General features: G+C 40.4%; 1 protein-coding gene across 1 annotated transcript in view; it reads left to right on the forward strand.

Annotated features, from left to right (window-relative positions):
• ZNF609 (zinc finger protein 609) overlaps positions 1-14,518 on the forward strand; it is a 212,111-nt gene that overhangs the window by 190,057 nt on the left and 7,536 nt on the right. Inside the window, exons 4-5 of the mRNA XM_029950722.1 lie at positions 10,125-10,212; positions 10,874-13,214. Coding sequence (XP_029806582.1) covers positions 10,125-10,212; positions 10,874-13,214 — 2,429 coding nt within the window. The remainder of the gene's footprint in view (positions 1-10,124; positions 10,213-10,873; positions 13,215-14,518) is intronic.

Here is a 14,518-nt window from a genome sequence, read left to right on the forward strand (position 1 = left end):
TAACTTTGGGGTACCTGGGTGGCTCAGTTGGTTAAGTGTCTGACTTGATTTTGGCTCAGATCATGATCTCATGGTCCTTAGCATCAATCCCCTTGTCGGGCTCTGTGCTGACAATGTGGAGTCTGCTTGGGATTCTCTCTCTCCCTCTCTCTCTCGGCCCCTCCCCTGTGTGTGCTCCCTCTCTCTCTAAGTAAATAAACCTAAAAAAAAATACTACTTAACCTTTCTGGGCTCTCACTTCGTTGTTTGCAAAGCAGCTATTAATAATCCTTATATTGCCAGGACTATTGGAAGGATTTTTTCTCTCTATGGCCTGCCTCGTTCAAAAAGTGAACAAGACTATGAATATTTGATAAGATAATAAGTATGAAAACACTAGCACATAATAGATGTGCAGTGAATATTTGAATTAGAATTGGCTAAACAATTCTTTGTGCCCTAATTTCATTAGTTGAGACTTTCTGGTAGGGTGATCCTTCTTTTTTTTTTTTTTTTTTTTTTTTCTTTTCCTCTTCTAACTCCCTTGTCTGATCTCAGTTTATGATCAAGAAATCAGATTTGAAAGAAAACAGGGACTAAATAAGATCTTCTGTAAAGCCACATTGAAGAGTTTAGGGCTCAAGTACTGATGCTCTAAGGTTTTGTCTCAAGCACTCTCTTTGACTTATTGAAAGGCTACATGGGTTAGTTATCTAATTTAATAATCTTATTATTTATTTGTTTGTTTTAATCATAGAGTATTAAAAATCTGAGAGTCATAGAGGTTAAGTAACCTGTTCAAGATTGTACTGTAACAGAGTGAGGATCTGGACTGAGGTTTTCTGATTCCAAGTCCATTGATCTTAGAAAGCATTCCACATCAAAGAAGAAAATGAATGTGGCTGAATTATACAGATAGGCCCTGGGAGTGCTAGATGAAATAATATTTTATAAGTATATGACCAAAGACAAAAGGCTACTTCTAGAGTCCCCAGACTTATTCTGTAGATGTATTACATAGAAAATATAGTTTGGGACTTAACTTTTTTTTAAGATTTTATTTTTAAGTAAACTGTACCCAATATTGGGTTCAAATTCACAACCCTGAGATCAAGTTTCATGCTCTTCTGACTGAACCAGCAAGGCACCCCTGTGCTTTGGCATTTCCAATCAAGATGATTTACTGTATTCAAATTTTTGACACATCTCTTTTGTTACAGGTGTATAGCAAGAAATAAACTATATAAAGTGAAAATCAATGTATTTGGGCTCAAAAACAAAATAAGGAAAACAGAAAAGATTCAAGCCACTGGGTAAAGCTGAAACTTTGAGCCTGGGGCCTCCAGATTGGGGAACAGAGAATGGTGCCCAAGAGATGAGTTTTTCAGCAATAACTGGATACTAAAAATACCCCATAAAGAGATAGGACTTGAAGCCGGGGAGTGAGATGCCAACCCCCAACCAGCCTCAAGAAAGGAGGCTTTTAAATGTTAATTGAGTGGGGGAGGAAAGGAGCCTGAGGAGTTGTGAAAATTTCTTCTAATGGCACAAACCATTAAAAGACCTGTCCAGACTAGGTCTTTAGGCGACTAGATGGAAGAAATTGCAAACTTTTAAACAGAGAAGAGGGGTAGTCAGTAACAAAAACATCTCACATAAAAAGAGCCTGCAAAGTATAATTTTATATAATAAAAATCTAATGCTACGAAAAATAACATAGAAATTAACCAGGATTTCCACTTTGGAAAGGATGGACATACTTTTCCCTATTTCTCCCACTAAGTACAACTAAAAACCCTGTACATTATATGTCAAACAAATACAACAAGGTTGTGAAGATGAGGAGAAGGCAGACTGTCTGGGGACCTCAAGTCCTAAGGAACAACATGGTGGTAAATTCCCTGGGTTTTCTTTTTGCCTTGTATATCCCCAACATGGAGGCAAACATTGTAATTAATGATGAAACACTGAATGCTCACCCCAATAAGAACAGGAACAAAGCAAGGATATCTGCTGTCAGTGCCTATATTCAACATCGTGTTGGAAGTTCTAGCTAGTGCAGTAAGGCAAGAAAAGGAAATAAAAGGTATGCAGATCAAAAAGAAATAAATACAAGTGTACTTGTTTCCACATTATGTAATTGTCAAAATAGAAAATCTCAGTGAACATGCAAAAACTCTTAGAACCAGTGAGTGAGTTCAACTAGGTTGTAGAATATAGAGTAAACATAAAAAAATCAATTCTGTGTCTACTATATAGTAGCTATAAATACATGAACATTGAAATTAAAAATATAATACCATTTACAGTAGCTCAAAATAGTGAAATCCTTAGATGTAAATCTAACAAAATACCTACAAGATTTGTATGTTGAAACTACACAGAGCTGATGAAAGAAATCAAAGAAGATCTAAATAAATGGGCAATACCGAGTAAAGTTGTCAGTTTTCCCCAAATTGGTATACAGATTTAATATAATTTCTGTCTGGGGCACCTGGGTGGCTCAGTTGGTTGAGCCTCTGACCTCAGCTCAGGTCATAATCTCATGGTTCATGGGTTCGAGCCCCACATCAGACTCTGTGTTAACAACTTGGAGCCTGGAGCCTGCTTCAGATTCTGTCTCTCAAAAATTAATAAAATGTTAAAAAAAAAAACTTTAAAAAATGTAATTTCTGTCAAAATTCCATCAAGATATTTTGTAGAAGTAGACAAGATTATTCTAAAATGTATATGGGAAGGACAAATGAACTAAAATAAGCTGAAACAGCTTTGAAAAAGAAGAAAGTGGGAGGAATCAAACTACCTGATCTCAAGATTCATAGCCAACAATTACTATAGCCTTGATAATAATCAAGACTGATATTGGCCGAGAGATAGACACAGACCAAAGGAACAGAACAGAGAACCCAGAATAGACACATAAATACACCTAGCTGATGTTGGTAAAGGTGCAAAAGCAGTTCTTGAGATGTAAAAGATAGCCTTTTCAACAACTTATGTTGGAACAAGTGGATATCATGGGCCAAAACAAAGGAAAAGAATCTCATACAAAAAATAATTCCAAATGGATCAAGGATTTAAATAGAAAACATAAACCTGGAAGAAAATCTTCAGTAGGCAAAGATTTGACATAAAAAGTAACAATCCATAAAAAGGGAAATGGATACAAAATACCCAACAAAGGACTAGTACCTAGAATATATAAAGAACTCTTAAAATTCAACAGTAGAAAATCCATTCAAAAAATGGGCCAAAGGCAGACATTTCACAAAGAGGGTATACAGATGGCAAATAAGCACATAAAACATGTTCAACACTGTAGTCATTAGAGAAATGCAAATTAACTACAATATGAGACACAACTATTAGAATGGCTAAAATTAAGTTAATGCCAAATATTGGCAAGGAAGCAATGAAACTGGATCTTTCATGCATTGCTGGTGAGAATGTAAAAAGGAAAAAGGCACAGCTACTCTGAAAACCAGTTTGGCAGATTCTTTAAAAAAAAAAAAAACAACAACTAAATATGCAACTACAATATGAACCAGTAATTGCACTCCTGAGTATTTATTTTGGAGAGATGAAAAGTCATGTTCACTAAAAACCTGTACTCAAATGTTTGTTGCAGCTTTATTCATAATAGCCAAAAACTGGAAACAACCCTGGTATCTTTCACAGCCAGTAGATGAATGGTAAAACAGATTGGCCCTTCACTCGCCAATAAGAAAGACTGGACCGTTGAGACATGCAACAACTTGGATGAATCTCCAGATAATTATATGCTGGTAAAAGGAGGGAAAAACAGTCCCAAAAGGTTATAGGCTGTATGATTCCATTTATATAACATTGTTGAAGTGACAAAATTATAGAAATGAATAACAGATTAGTAGTTGCCAGGAATCAAGGAAGGATGAGTGTAAGAGTGAAGTGAGTGGAGCTGTAAGAGGGCAATATGAGGTATCCTTGTGTAGATGGACATATTTTTTATCTTCATTGTGTTGATGTCAGATTCCTGGTTGAGATATAATACTGTAGTATTTTCTTTTTGCAAGATGTTACCAATAGGGGGAAACTGACAAACGGGTACAGTCGGGTTTCTCTTATTTCTTACAACTGCATGTGAATATCTCAAAACGTAAAAATTAATTTTAAAAATTTAACTACCAGGAATTGAATGAACACCTAGTGGAATTAATGTATGGTGCAAACAGAGACTGTAAGAAGTCTGGTTAGAATTCCTAAAGAGAAACAGAATAATAATATCTATTAAGACTAAAACTACGGGGGCACCTGGGTGGCTCAGTCAGTTGGGCATCTGACTCTTGATTTCAGCTCATGTCATGGTCTCACAGTTTAGGAATTCAAACACTGATGGTGCAGAGCCTGCTTGAGATTATTTCTGATCTCTCTCTGCCCATACACACTTCTCTTTCTCTCTCAAAAATAAAAATTTTTTTCAATTTTCTTTATTTATTTTTGAGAGAGAAATAGCATGATCAGGGGAGGGGCAAAGAGAGAGGAAGCCACAGAATCCAAAGCAGGGTTTAGGATCTGAGCTGTCAGCATGGAACCCGGCACAGGGCTTGAACCCACGAACCATGAGATCATGACCTGAGCTGAAGTTGGACACTTAACTGACTGAGCCACTCAGGTGTTCCCCCCCAAATTTTTTAAAATAAAACTGGGGGAGTGCCTGGGTGGCTTGGTTAGTTAAGCATCTGACTTTGGCTCAGGTCATGATCTTGTGGTTCATGGATTCAAGCCCTGTCTTGGGTTCTCTGCTGTCATCAGAGAGTCTTCTTAGGATCCTCTGTCTACCTCTGTCTCTCAAAAATAAATAAACATTAAGAAAAAAAACAACTATGAGCCAAAGAGCCAGAAATTAAATAATGTCATATAGATATGAAAAATTAGTGTAAAAAATTTGAAATGATCATCTTTGAAATTTAATTATATATTATAGTCATTGAAATTCTTTTTAACTCAATATCTTAGGTAAATTCTAGGAACAAATTATAAATTGGAAGAATCAAACACAAATCAACTCAAATAGAGAGATAATGGCTGGAGACGCTCTAACATATATCAGATATGAGTCCTAGAAAATAAAAAAGATTGAAAGAATGAGAGAGAGACAATAAATGAATAGATAATAGGTGATAATTTTCCTGAATTAGATTCTAATTAGAAACCTAATTGTTGAGGTAGGTTGTACATTTGAAATATACCAGATAACTAAAAGTAAATGTATTATTTTGGTTAAACATGGTAGATTGAAAGTACATATTTACCTCCCACTGTCTCTTTTTATAATTCATTCACATGTTAGTAAAGGAGTTTTGTTTTTAAGATACAAACACACAGGTTTCTTTAAAAACAGACAAGACTACTTGCAAGCAGGTATAACCAGTAGAACTTTGGAAACTAGAAAGCAGATGCACGAGTACTGATTTAAGAGACCTGAAAAAACAAAAGCTTGGTAATTTAGTTGTTTGTTTTTTATCTGAGGTTGGGAAGGAAAGAGAGCTAAGAAATAAGGAATCACTTGTCATGATGAGCACTGAGTAATGGATAGATTTGTTGAATCTGTATATTGGACACTTGAAACTAATATAACACAGTATGTTAATTATACTGGAACTTATTTTTATAAATAAGGAAGAGAAAATAGATTTACAGTGATGTACTGTATTTATTTTTAAAAATTCACATAGAAGCAGACCTGTGTTGTTCGAGAGTCAGCTGTAATTAAATATCTTCAGAGCGGTAAGATACTGCATCCATGAAACAATAGGATGCCTTTTTAAAAATTAAAGATACAGTAGTAAAAATGGAAATTTCAGTATATAATTTAGAAAATGAAGGAAATCCCTTAGAATATAGACGAACAGAAGATAGACAGTGGAAGATAGATAAAAGAATGGAAAACAAGAGTGGAAAGATGAAAAAGAAGATTAATCCAGAAGGTCCAACTTCTAGAGAAATAGGATTTCCAATAAGCGAGAACAAGGGACAAATAATTGACAAGGCAGAAAATTAGTAGCACTATAGATATGAATAACATTATCAATCATTTATAGAACACCAAAAGCTGCAGAGTACACATTTTAAAATATTCTTTTCAGGTACCCATGGAATGCTCCTCAAGATAGACCATCCAGGCTATAAATTAATTCTCAATAAATTTGAAAGGATTGAAATAGTAGAGTATGTTCTCTGCCACAGTCAAATTAGAAATAAATAAATATCTGGAAAATCCCAGATAGATGTAACTTTGACAACCCTTTTCTAAATAACCCAGGATCAAAAAAGAAATTACTCGGGGCACTTGGGTGGTTTAGGTGGTTAAGTGTCCAACTTTGGCTCAGGTCATGATCTTGCATTTGTGAGTTCAAGCCCCACATCAGGCTCTCTGCTGTCAGCATGGAGCCCACTTCAGATCCTCTGTCCCCCTCTCTCTCTGACCCTCCCCTGCTTGCACATGCACTTTCTCTGTCTCAAAAAATAAATAAAAAACATTTTAATTAAAAGAATGGAAATCACCAGGGAAACTAGAAAATGTTTTGACCTGAATAATAATGAAAACATATCAAGCTTGTGGGTACATGTAGCTAAGATAGGCTGTGAGGGAAATTCATATCTTTAAATGCTAATATTTGAAAGGAAAAAAGATCTAAAACGGGTTGGAAAACTCATTCCATAAAAGGCCAAGTAGGAAATATTTTGGGCTTTGCAGGCTATACAGCCTCTCTGTTGCATACTCAACCCTGCCTTGTGGTATGAAATCAGGCATAAATAATAAGTGTGGCTGTGTTCCAATAAAACTTTATCCGTGGGCAATGACATTTGAATTTCATGTGATATCACATAAAATAATAGTATCCTTTTCATTTTTTCTATCATTAAAAATGTAAAAACCAGGCACTTGGGTGGCTCAGTCAGTAAGCGTCCAACTTTGGCTCAGGTCATGATCATGCAGTCCGTGGTTTCAAGTCCTGTGTCAAGCTCTCTGCTCTCATGACAGCTCAAGAGCCTGGAGCCTGCTTCAGATTCCATGTCTCCCTCTCTCTCTGCCCCTTCCCCACTTGCACTCTGTCTCTTTCTCTCTCAAAAAATAAAAACATTAAAAAAATTTTTTTTGAGGGGTGTCTAGGTGGCTCAGTCGTTAAGTGTCTGACTCTTGATTTTGGCTCAGGTCTTTTTTTTTTTTTTAATTTTTGATAGAGAGCATGAGCAGGGATGGGGCAGAGAGAGAGGGAGACACAGAATCCAAAGCAGTCTCCAGGGTCCAAGGTATCAGCACAGAGCCTGATGCAGGGCTTGAACCCACAAACTGTGAGATCATGACCTGAGTTAAAAGTCAGATGCTCAACTGACTGAGCCACCCAGATGCCCCTTGCCTCAGGTCCTGATCTTAAGGTTTGTGAGTTCTGCCCTGTCATCAGGCTCCATACTGACAGTGTGGAGCCTGCTTGGAATTCTTTTCTCTCTGGCCCTCCCCCATGCACTCGCCATCTCTCTCTTTCTTTCTCTCAAAATAAACTTAAAAATAAATTAAAAATACAAAAACGATAAGTTTTATATGAAGTTGAATTCCAGATGGATTAAAGATTTAAATTGGGGCTCCTGGGTGGCTCAGTCAGTTGAGCATCTGACCTCAGCTCAGGTCATAACCTCACAGTTCATGAATTCAAACCCCACATCGGGCTCTCTGCTGTCAGCTCAGAGCCTGCTTTGGATCCTTTGTCCCCCTCTCCCTCTGCACCTCCCCACATGCATGTGCACATGCTCTCTCTCAAAAATAAATATTTTTAAAAAAGATTTAAGTATAAAGAATCAAACTGTATGGGGTGCCTGGGTGACTCAGTTGATTCAGCGACCGACTTCAGCTCGGGCCATGATCTCACGGTTTGTGGGTTTGAGCCCCGCATCAGACTCTGTGCTGACAGCTCAGAGCCTGTAGCCTTCTTCAGATTCTGTGTCTCCCTCTCTCTGCCCCTACCCCACTCACACTCTGTTTCTCCCTATCTCTCAAAAATAAATATTATAAATAAATAAGTTGGGGCGCCTGGGTGGCTCAGTGGGTTAAGCGTCTGGCTTCGGCTCAGGTCAGATCTCACGTTCATGGGTTCGAGCCCCGCATCAGGCTCTGTGCTGACTCTAGCTCAGAGCCTGGAGCCTGCTTCTGGTTCTGTGTCTCCCTCTCTCTCTGCCCCTCCCCCTCTCATGCTCTGTCTCTCTCTGTATCAAAAATAAATAAAATATTAAAAAAAATTAAAAATAAATAAATAAATAAGTAAATACCAAACTATAAAAGTACTGAAAGAAACTATAAGAAAAACTGTTAATGAAGTGATAAAATGAAGAAAGCCTTTTGAAATATGACAAAACTCTGAAACTATAAGTAAAAACATAAAAGTCATTTTAAGGCAACTGACTCGGAAGAGCATGTGGCTCTTGATCTCAGGGTCATGAGTTTGAGCCCCACACTGGGTGTAGAGATTACTTAAACTTAAAAAAAAGTAAATAATCTCTGCATAGCCTTAACCACCATTAGTAAATGACAGATTTGAGGGGGGTGGATACCTGATTTGTACAACAGGCAAAAGTCTTGCTCTGGTGTTACAAATAAGAAAAAGACTGGATAGTTCAGTAGAAAAATGAGGAAAGCATATGAACAGACAAGTCACTAGAAAGGAAATACATTTCATAATGATGTCTTAAAATGAAATGATACACAGACTCATCATAAGAAACATGACACTAAAACTACATAAAACACTTTCTCCCGTCAGGTTGGCAGAGATCAACAAGTTTGAGAACACTGTGTTGCCAAAGGAGAAGGACAGCTGGTGTTCCCATCCACTGCTGATGGGTGTATAAATCAGTGAATCTTCATAGTAATTTGGCAGTGTCTATCAAAAATCCAAATACAGGGGCACCTGAGTGGCTCAGTCGAGTGTCAAACTCTTGATTTCAGCTCAGGTCATGATCTCATAGTTGCATCAGTTCAAGCCCCACGTCAAGCTCTGTGCTGACAGTGCAGAGCCTGCTTGGGAGTCTATGCCCCTCACCCTCTCTCACTCTCTCTCAAAATAAATATATTTAGATTTTTTTTTATTTAAGTGCTCTTTGATTAATTTTACTTACAGAAATTACACCTTAAGACATACTCATATAAGTAAGGTAAAACATTTGTGCAGTGTTATTTTTGCATTATTTGTAATAACAAAATAATGAAACAGCCTATATGTCCATCAGCAGGGGACTGATTAAATAAATTGTGGTATGATTTGCAGTCATTCAAATGCAGCCATTTAAAAGAGTGAAGTAGTTCTATGTGTGCTGATATGAAATGATTCAAAAAGTACCCTAGCACTGTAGGAGCTCACCACTTATGAAAAAAGTACAGAACACTGTATATTGCTACCATGTGAGGAAGAATATATAAGCATATTTGCTTATAAATGTATAAAATATCTCTGAAGGAACACATGGATATCCATGGATATTTCTGAATGGAGGAACTGGAAGACTGAAAAACAGGAGCAGGAAGGAACACTTCATTTATATTGGGGTTTGTTTGCTACCTTTTGAATTTTGGAATATGACTACTATATATCCATCCAAAAGAATTTTTGTATAATATGAACATGACAGGAATGTTCATTGTGAAATCACTTCCAAGTGAAATGCTCAAAATACCCTAAATATCCATTAGTAGGAGAATTTGTAAATTGTGGTCAAATCATACAGTGTCATACATGAGCACAGTTAAAGTAACTTAATTAAGCTTTTCATGTCAACATAGATAAATCTCAAATTTGTAATGTTAAGTGAAAACCTTAAATTACATCCCAGCATGATCCCCTCAATAAAAAGTTTGAAAACATAGTAAACAGTGCTTTGTAACCATGATGTTTTATTTTTTAAAAGAAACATCTGATTAAGTATGGCATTAAATCTTATAAATCCACTGAGCTAAGTAGGCAGTTCCCACAGTGGTATTTTGGCCCAATCCTCTTGGTCTCATGCGGACCCAGACCACCCCCTAAACCCTCCTCCAGGAGCCAGGAATGAAAAATATTCCTCTCAGCGACCAACATGGTTTCTTTTGTCTGTATCGGAATCTTCTTGTCTTCCAGGCATGTTGGTGGTGAATGTAACATGGAGGAACAAGACATACGTAGGTACACTTCTTGACTGCACACGGCATGACTGGGCACCCCCCAGGTAAGCGCTCTACAGCATTTGGTGACTGTTAGTCTGAACCAATCTAATCAGTGTTCCCTTCTTATGCCTTCTTCCTGTTAGAGTTGGGTAGCTTTTAAGACACCTAGCTTTTAAAGACTATGCTGGTGTAGAGATGAGGAAGGCACTCCAAGAAGAATAAATATTTTAGGTGTTGAGGGGTTGGGTAGGAGTGGGGAGATCCTGTTTAAGCCTTTGAGTGGAGTTATTGAATTCTGGCTTCTACCAGTAGTCACCTTGAGACCAAGGCCATCAAGTCTGCCTTTGGGCGAACAAGCATTCATTGCAGATGCTTTTTGATAGTAGCTGTTTCTCAGGAATTTAAACTCAAGAACGGTTTCAGTTTTAAGAACACCGGACCTTTTCAGGTTGACATCTCTGTAAATGGCACTTTACAGCTTGTTCCCAGTTTGCCGGGGTTTGGGGAACTCAAATGTTGGGGAATGATGTACAGCTAGCATGCAGATAGCACCCTAGGAGCTCACCACTTAATGCAGTTCCCATGCTTTCAAAAGTTCCTTTAACAAATCATATTCATTGAAAATTATAGTTACCATCTGGACATTTCTTCTGGAAGCAGCTACACTGGTCTGAATGTGTTTTATCTTCTTAATAATATCTTGTCGTGTTTGCCCTTGCCAAGGTTCTGTGACTCCCCCACGAGTGACTTGGAAATGCGCAACGGCCGGGGTAGAGGCAAACGCATGCGTCCCAACAGTAACACGCCTGTCAATGAGACAGCCACTGCCTCTGACAGCAAAGGGACCAGCAGCAGCAGCAAAACCCGAGCAGGAGCCAATAGCAAAGGCCGGCGGGGCAGCCAGAATTCTTCAGAGCATCGCCCACCTGCCAGTAGTACCTCTGAGGATGTCAAGGCCAGCCCTTCCTCAGCGAATAAGCGGAAAAGCAAACCACTTTCAGACATGGAGCTGAATTCTAGCTCAGAGGACTCCAAAGGGAGCAAGCGTGTCCGTACAAATTCCATGGGCTCAGCCACTGGTCCCCTCCCTGGGACCAAGGTGGAACCCACTGTTCTAGACAGAAATTGTCCCTCCCCAGTCCTGATTGATTGTCCCCACCCAAACTGCAACAAAAAGTATAAGCACATAAATGGACTTAAGTACCACCAAGCTCATGCCCACACAGATGATGACAGCAAGCCGGAAGCAGATGGCGATAGTGAATACGGAGAGGAGCCCACCCTCCATGCAGACCTCGGGAGCTGCAATGGTGCATCCGTCTCACAAAAAGGTTCCTTGTCCCCTGCCCGCTCAGCTACCCCCAAAGTTAGGCTCGTAGAGCCCCACAGCCCTTCTCCTTCAAGCAAATTCAGCACAAAAGGCCTCTGTAAGAAAAAGCTTAGTGGGGAAGGGGACACAGACCTTGGGGCCTTATCTAATGATGGCTCTGATGATGGACCCTCAGTAGTGGATGAAACAAGCAATGATGCCTTTGATTCTTTAGAAAGAAAGTGTATGGAAAAAGAAAAATGTAAAAAACCCTCTAGTTTGAAGCCTGAAAAGATTCCTTCCAAGAGCTTAAAGTCAGCACGGCCTATCGCCCCTGCCATCCCCCCACAGCAAATCTACACCTTTCAGACAGCCACCTTCACAGCAGCAAGCCCCGGCTCCTCCTCAGGCTTGACCACCACAGTGGTCCAAGCCATGCCCAATAGCCCCCAACTCAAGCCTATTCAGCCCAAGCCCACTGTGATGGGAGAACCTTTCACAGTCAACCCTGCCTTGACTCCAGCCAAGGACAAGAAAAAGAAAGACAAAAAAAAGAAGGAGTCCTCAAAGGAACTTGAAAGTCCTCTGACCCCTGGGAAGGTGTGTCGAGCAGAAGAAGGCAAAAGCCCATTCAGGGAATCATCGGGAGACGGGATGAAAATGGAGGGGCTCCTGAATGGCTCATCAGACCCCCACCAGAGCCGACTGGCTAGCATCAAGGCAGAAGCTGACAAGATCTATAGCTTCACGGACAATGCCCCCAGCCCTTCCATTGGAGGCAGTAGCCGCATAGACAGCACTACTCCTACCCAGCCCTTGACTCCCTTACATGTAGTGACTCAGAATGGAGCTGAAGCCAACTCGGTCAAAACCAACAGCCCTGCATACTCTGACATATCTGATGCTGGGGAGGATGGGGAGGGCAAAGTGGACAGTGTCAAATCAAAGGACCCTGAACAGTTGGTTAAGGAAGGGGCTAAGAAAACTCTATTCCCCCCTCAGTCACAGAGCAAAGACTCGCCATATTACCAAGGCTTTGAGAGTTACTACTCTCCAAATTATGCACAGTCTAGTCCCGGAGCTCTGAACCCCAGCAGCCAGGCAGGAGTGGAGAGCCAGGCTCTGAAGCCAAAAAAGGATGAGGAGCCTGAGAGCATAGAGGGGAAAGTGAAGAACGATGTCTGTGAGGAGAAAAAACCAGAGCTGAGCAGTTCCAGTCAGCAGCCTTCCGTCATCCAGCAGCGTCCCAACATGTACATGCAGTCTCTGTACTACAACCAGTATGCCTACGTGCCCCCGTACGGCTACAGCGACCAGAGTTACCACACCCACCTCCTGAGCACTAACACAGCCTACCGGCAGCAGTATGAAGAACAGCAGAAACGGCAGAGCTTGGAGCAGCAGCAGCGGGGACTGGACAAGAAGGTGGAGTTGGGCCTAAAGGAGCGGGAGGCGGCACTCAAGGAAGAATGGAAGCAAAAGCCGTCCATTCCACCAACTCTCACCAAGGCCCCCAGCCTGACAGACCTGGTCAAGTCAGGACCCGGGAAGGCCAAAGAGCAAGGGGCTGACCCTGCCAAATCAGTCATTATTCCCAAGTTAGATGACTCCTCCAAACTGCCCAGCCAGGCCCCAGAAGGACTTAAAGTGAAGCTAAGTGAGGCGAGCCACCTAGGCAAGGAGGCCTCTGAGGCCAAGACAGGTGCTGAGTGTGGCCGACAGACAGAGGTGGATCCAATACTCTGGTACCGACAGGTAACTGTTCTGGGAGGAAACAAGTACTATTTGGTAGTCTCTCTCTCTTCCTCACAAATCAGGTCTCTCCTTATGTTGGATGTCAGTAGAATACAGACTGGTGGGAGAAATCTATAATTTTAAAGATTCTTTTACCTTTATAAATCATTTTCATGTTTTTAAAAAGCACTTTTACATCAGTAAAAGGTGTTTTTCCCACTTGACAAGAGAGGCCCAGGTAAGTTAGCTTGATTTGCCTAGGTAACTTGTGACTTTACCAGCAGAGCCACAGCTAGAACTCCGGTATCTCAGTTCTTAGTTGGTGTTTCTTCTACTGTTTGGTTCATGTGGAATAGTGATCTCTCCATTTTCGAGAGTAAGTTACTAAGACTGAGTTACTTTCAAGTAATTTTTATAGAGAGGTACCTGGCTGCCTCTGTCTACAGAGCATGCAACTCTTGATTTCAGGGTTGTAAGTTCAAGCCCCACATTGGGTATAGAGATTATTTAAATAAATAAAACTTTAAAGAAAAAGATTTTATAGGTAGAGTTAGACTAAAAATTTGGTCTCACATTCGTGCTCTGCTCATGAGATTTACAAAGTCTTCCCTTTCTTCTTAGTGCCACAGTTAGACCTCCCTCCTCTGAGCTGGGCAGCACTCATACCTCTCTCTGTTCCTGAGCTTGCTCTAAAGAAGTGAAACAGGGGCGCCTGGGTGGCTCAGTCAGTTGAGCATCCGACTTAGGCTCAGGTCATGATCTCACAGTTTGTGGGTTGAAGCCCCGCGTCAGGCTCTGTGCTGACAGCTAGCTCAGAGCCTGGAGCCTGTCTTCAGATTCTGTGTCTCCCTCTCTCTCTGACCCTCCCCTTACATTGTCCCTTTCTCTCAAAAGTAAATTAAAAACATTAAAAAAAATTTTTTTTAAACTAATAAAGAAGTGAAATGGCACATGGGTGGCTCAGTCAGTTAAGCATCTGGCTTCAGCTCAGGTCATGATCTCACTGCTCATGAGTTCGAGCCCTGCATCGGGCTCTGTGCTGACAGCCCGGAGCCTGGAGCCTGCTTCGGATTCTGTCTCCCTCTGTCTCTGTCCCCCCACCCACCCACTCATGCTCGCGCTCTCTCAAAAATAAACATTAAAATTTTTTCTTTAATCAAAATAAATAAGTGAAACAACCTAAAATTCCTTGGAAAGAGAGCAGCTTCTTTTTTTTCAAGGACTCCTTTCCCCAAAAGGCATATTCTCTCCTAGAGAAGACCCACTATTGGATTTTCCTTTTCCTTCCCCCATCTTGTTTCCTTTTGGGCAGGGAAGGGGCAGGC

This window comes from Suricata suricatta, chromosome 9 (genome assembly GCF_006229205.1).
Source record: "Suricata suricatta isolate VVHF042 chromosome 9, meerkat_22Aug2017_6uvM2_HiC, whole genome shotgun sequence".
Classification (NCBI taxonomy): Eukaryota; Metazoa; Chordata; class Mammalia; order Carnivora; family Herpestidae; genus Suricata; species Suricata suricatta.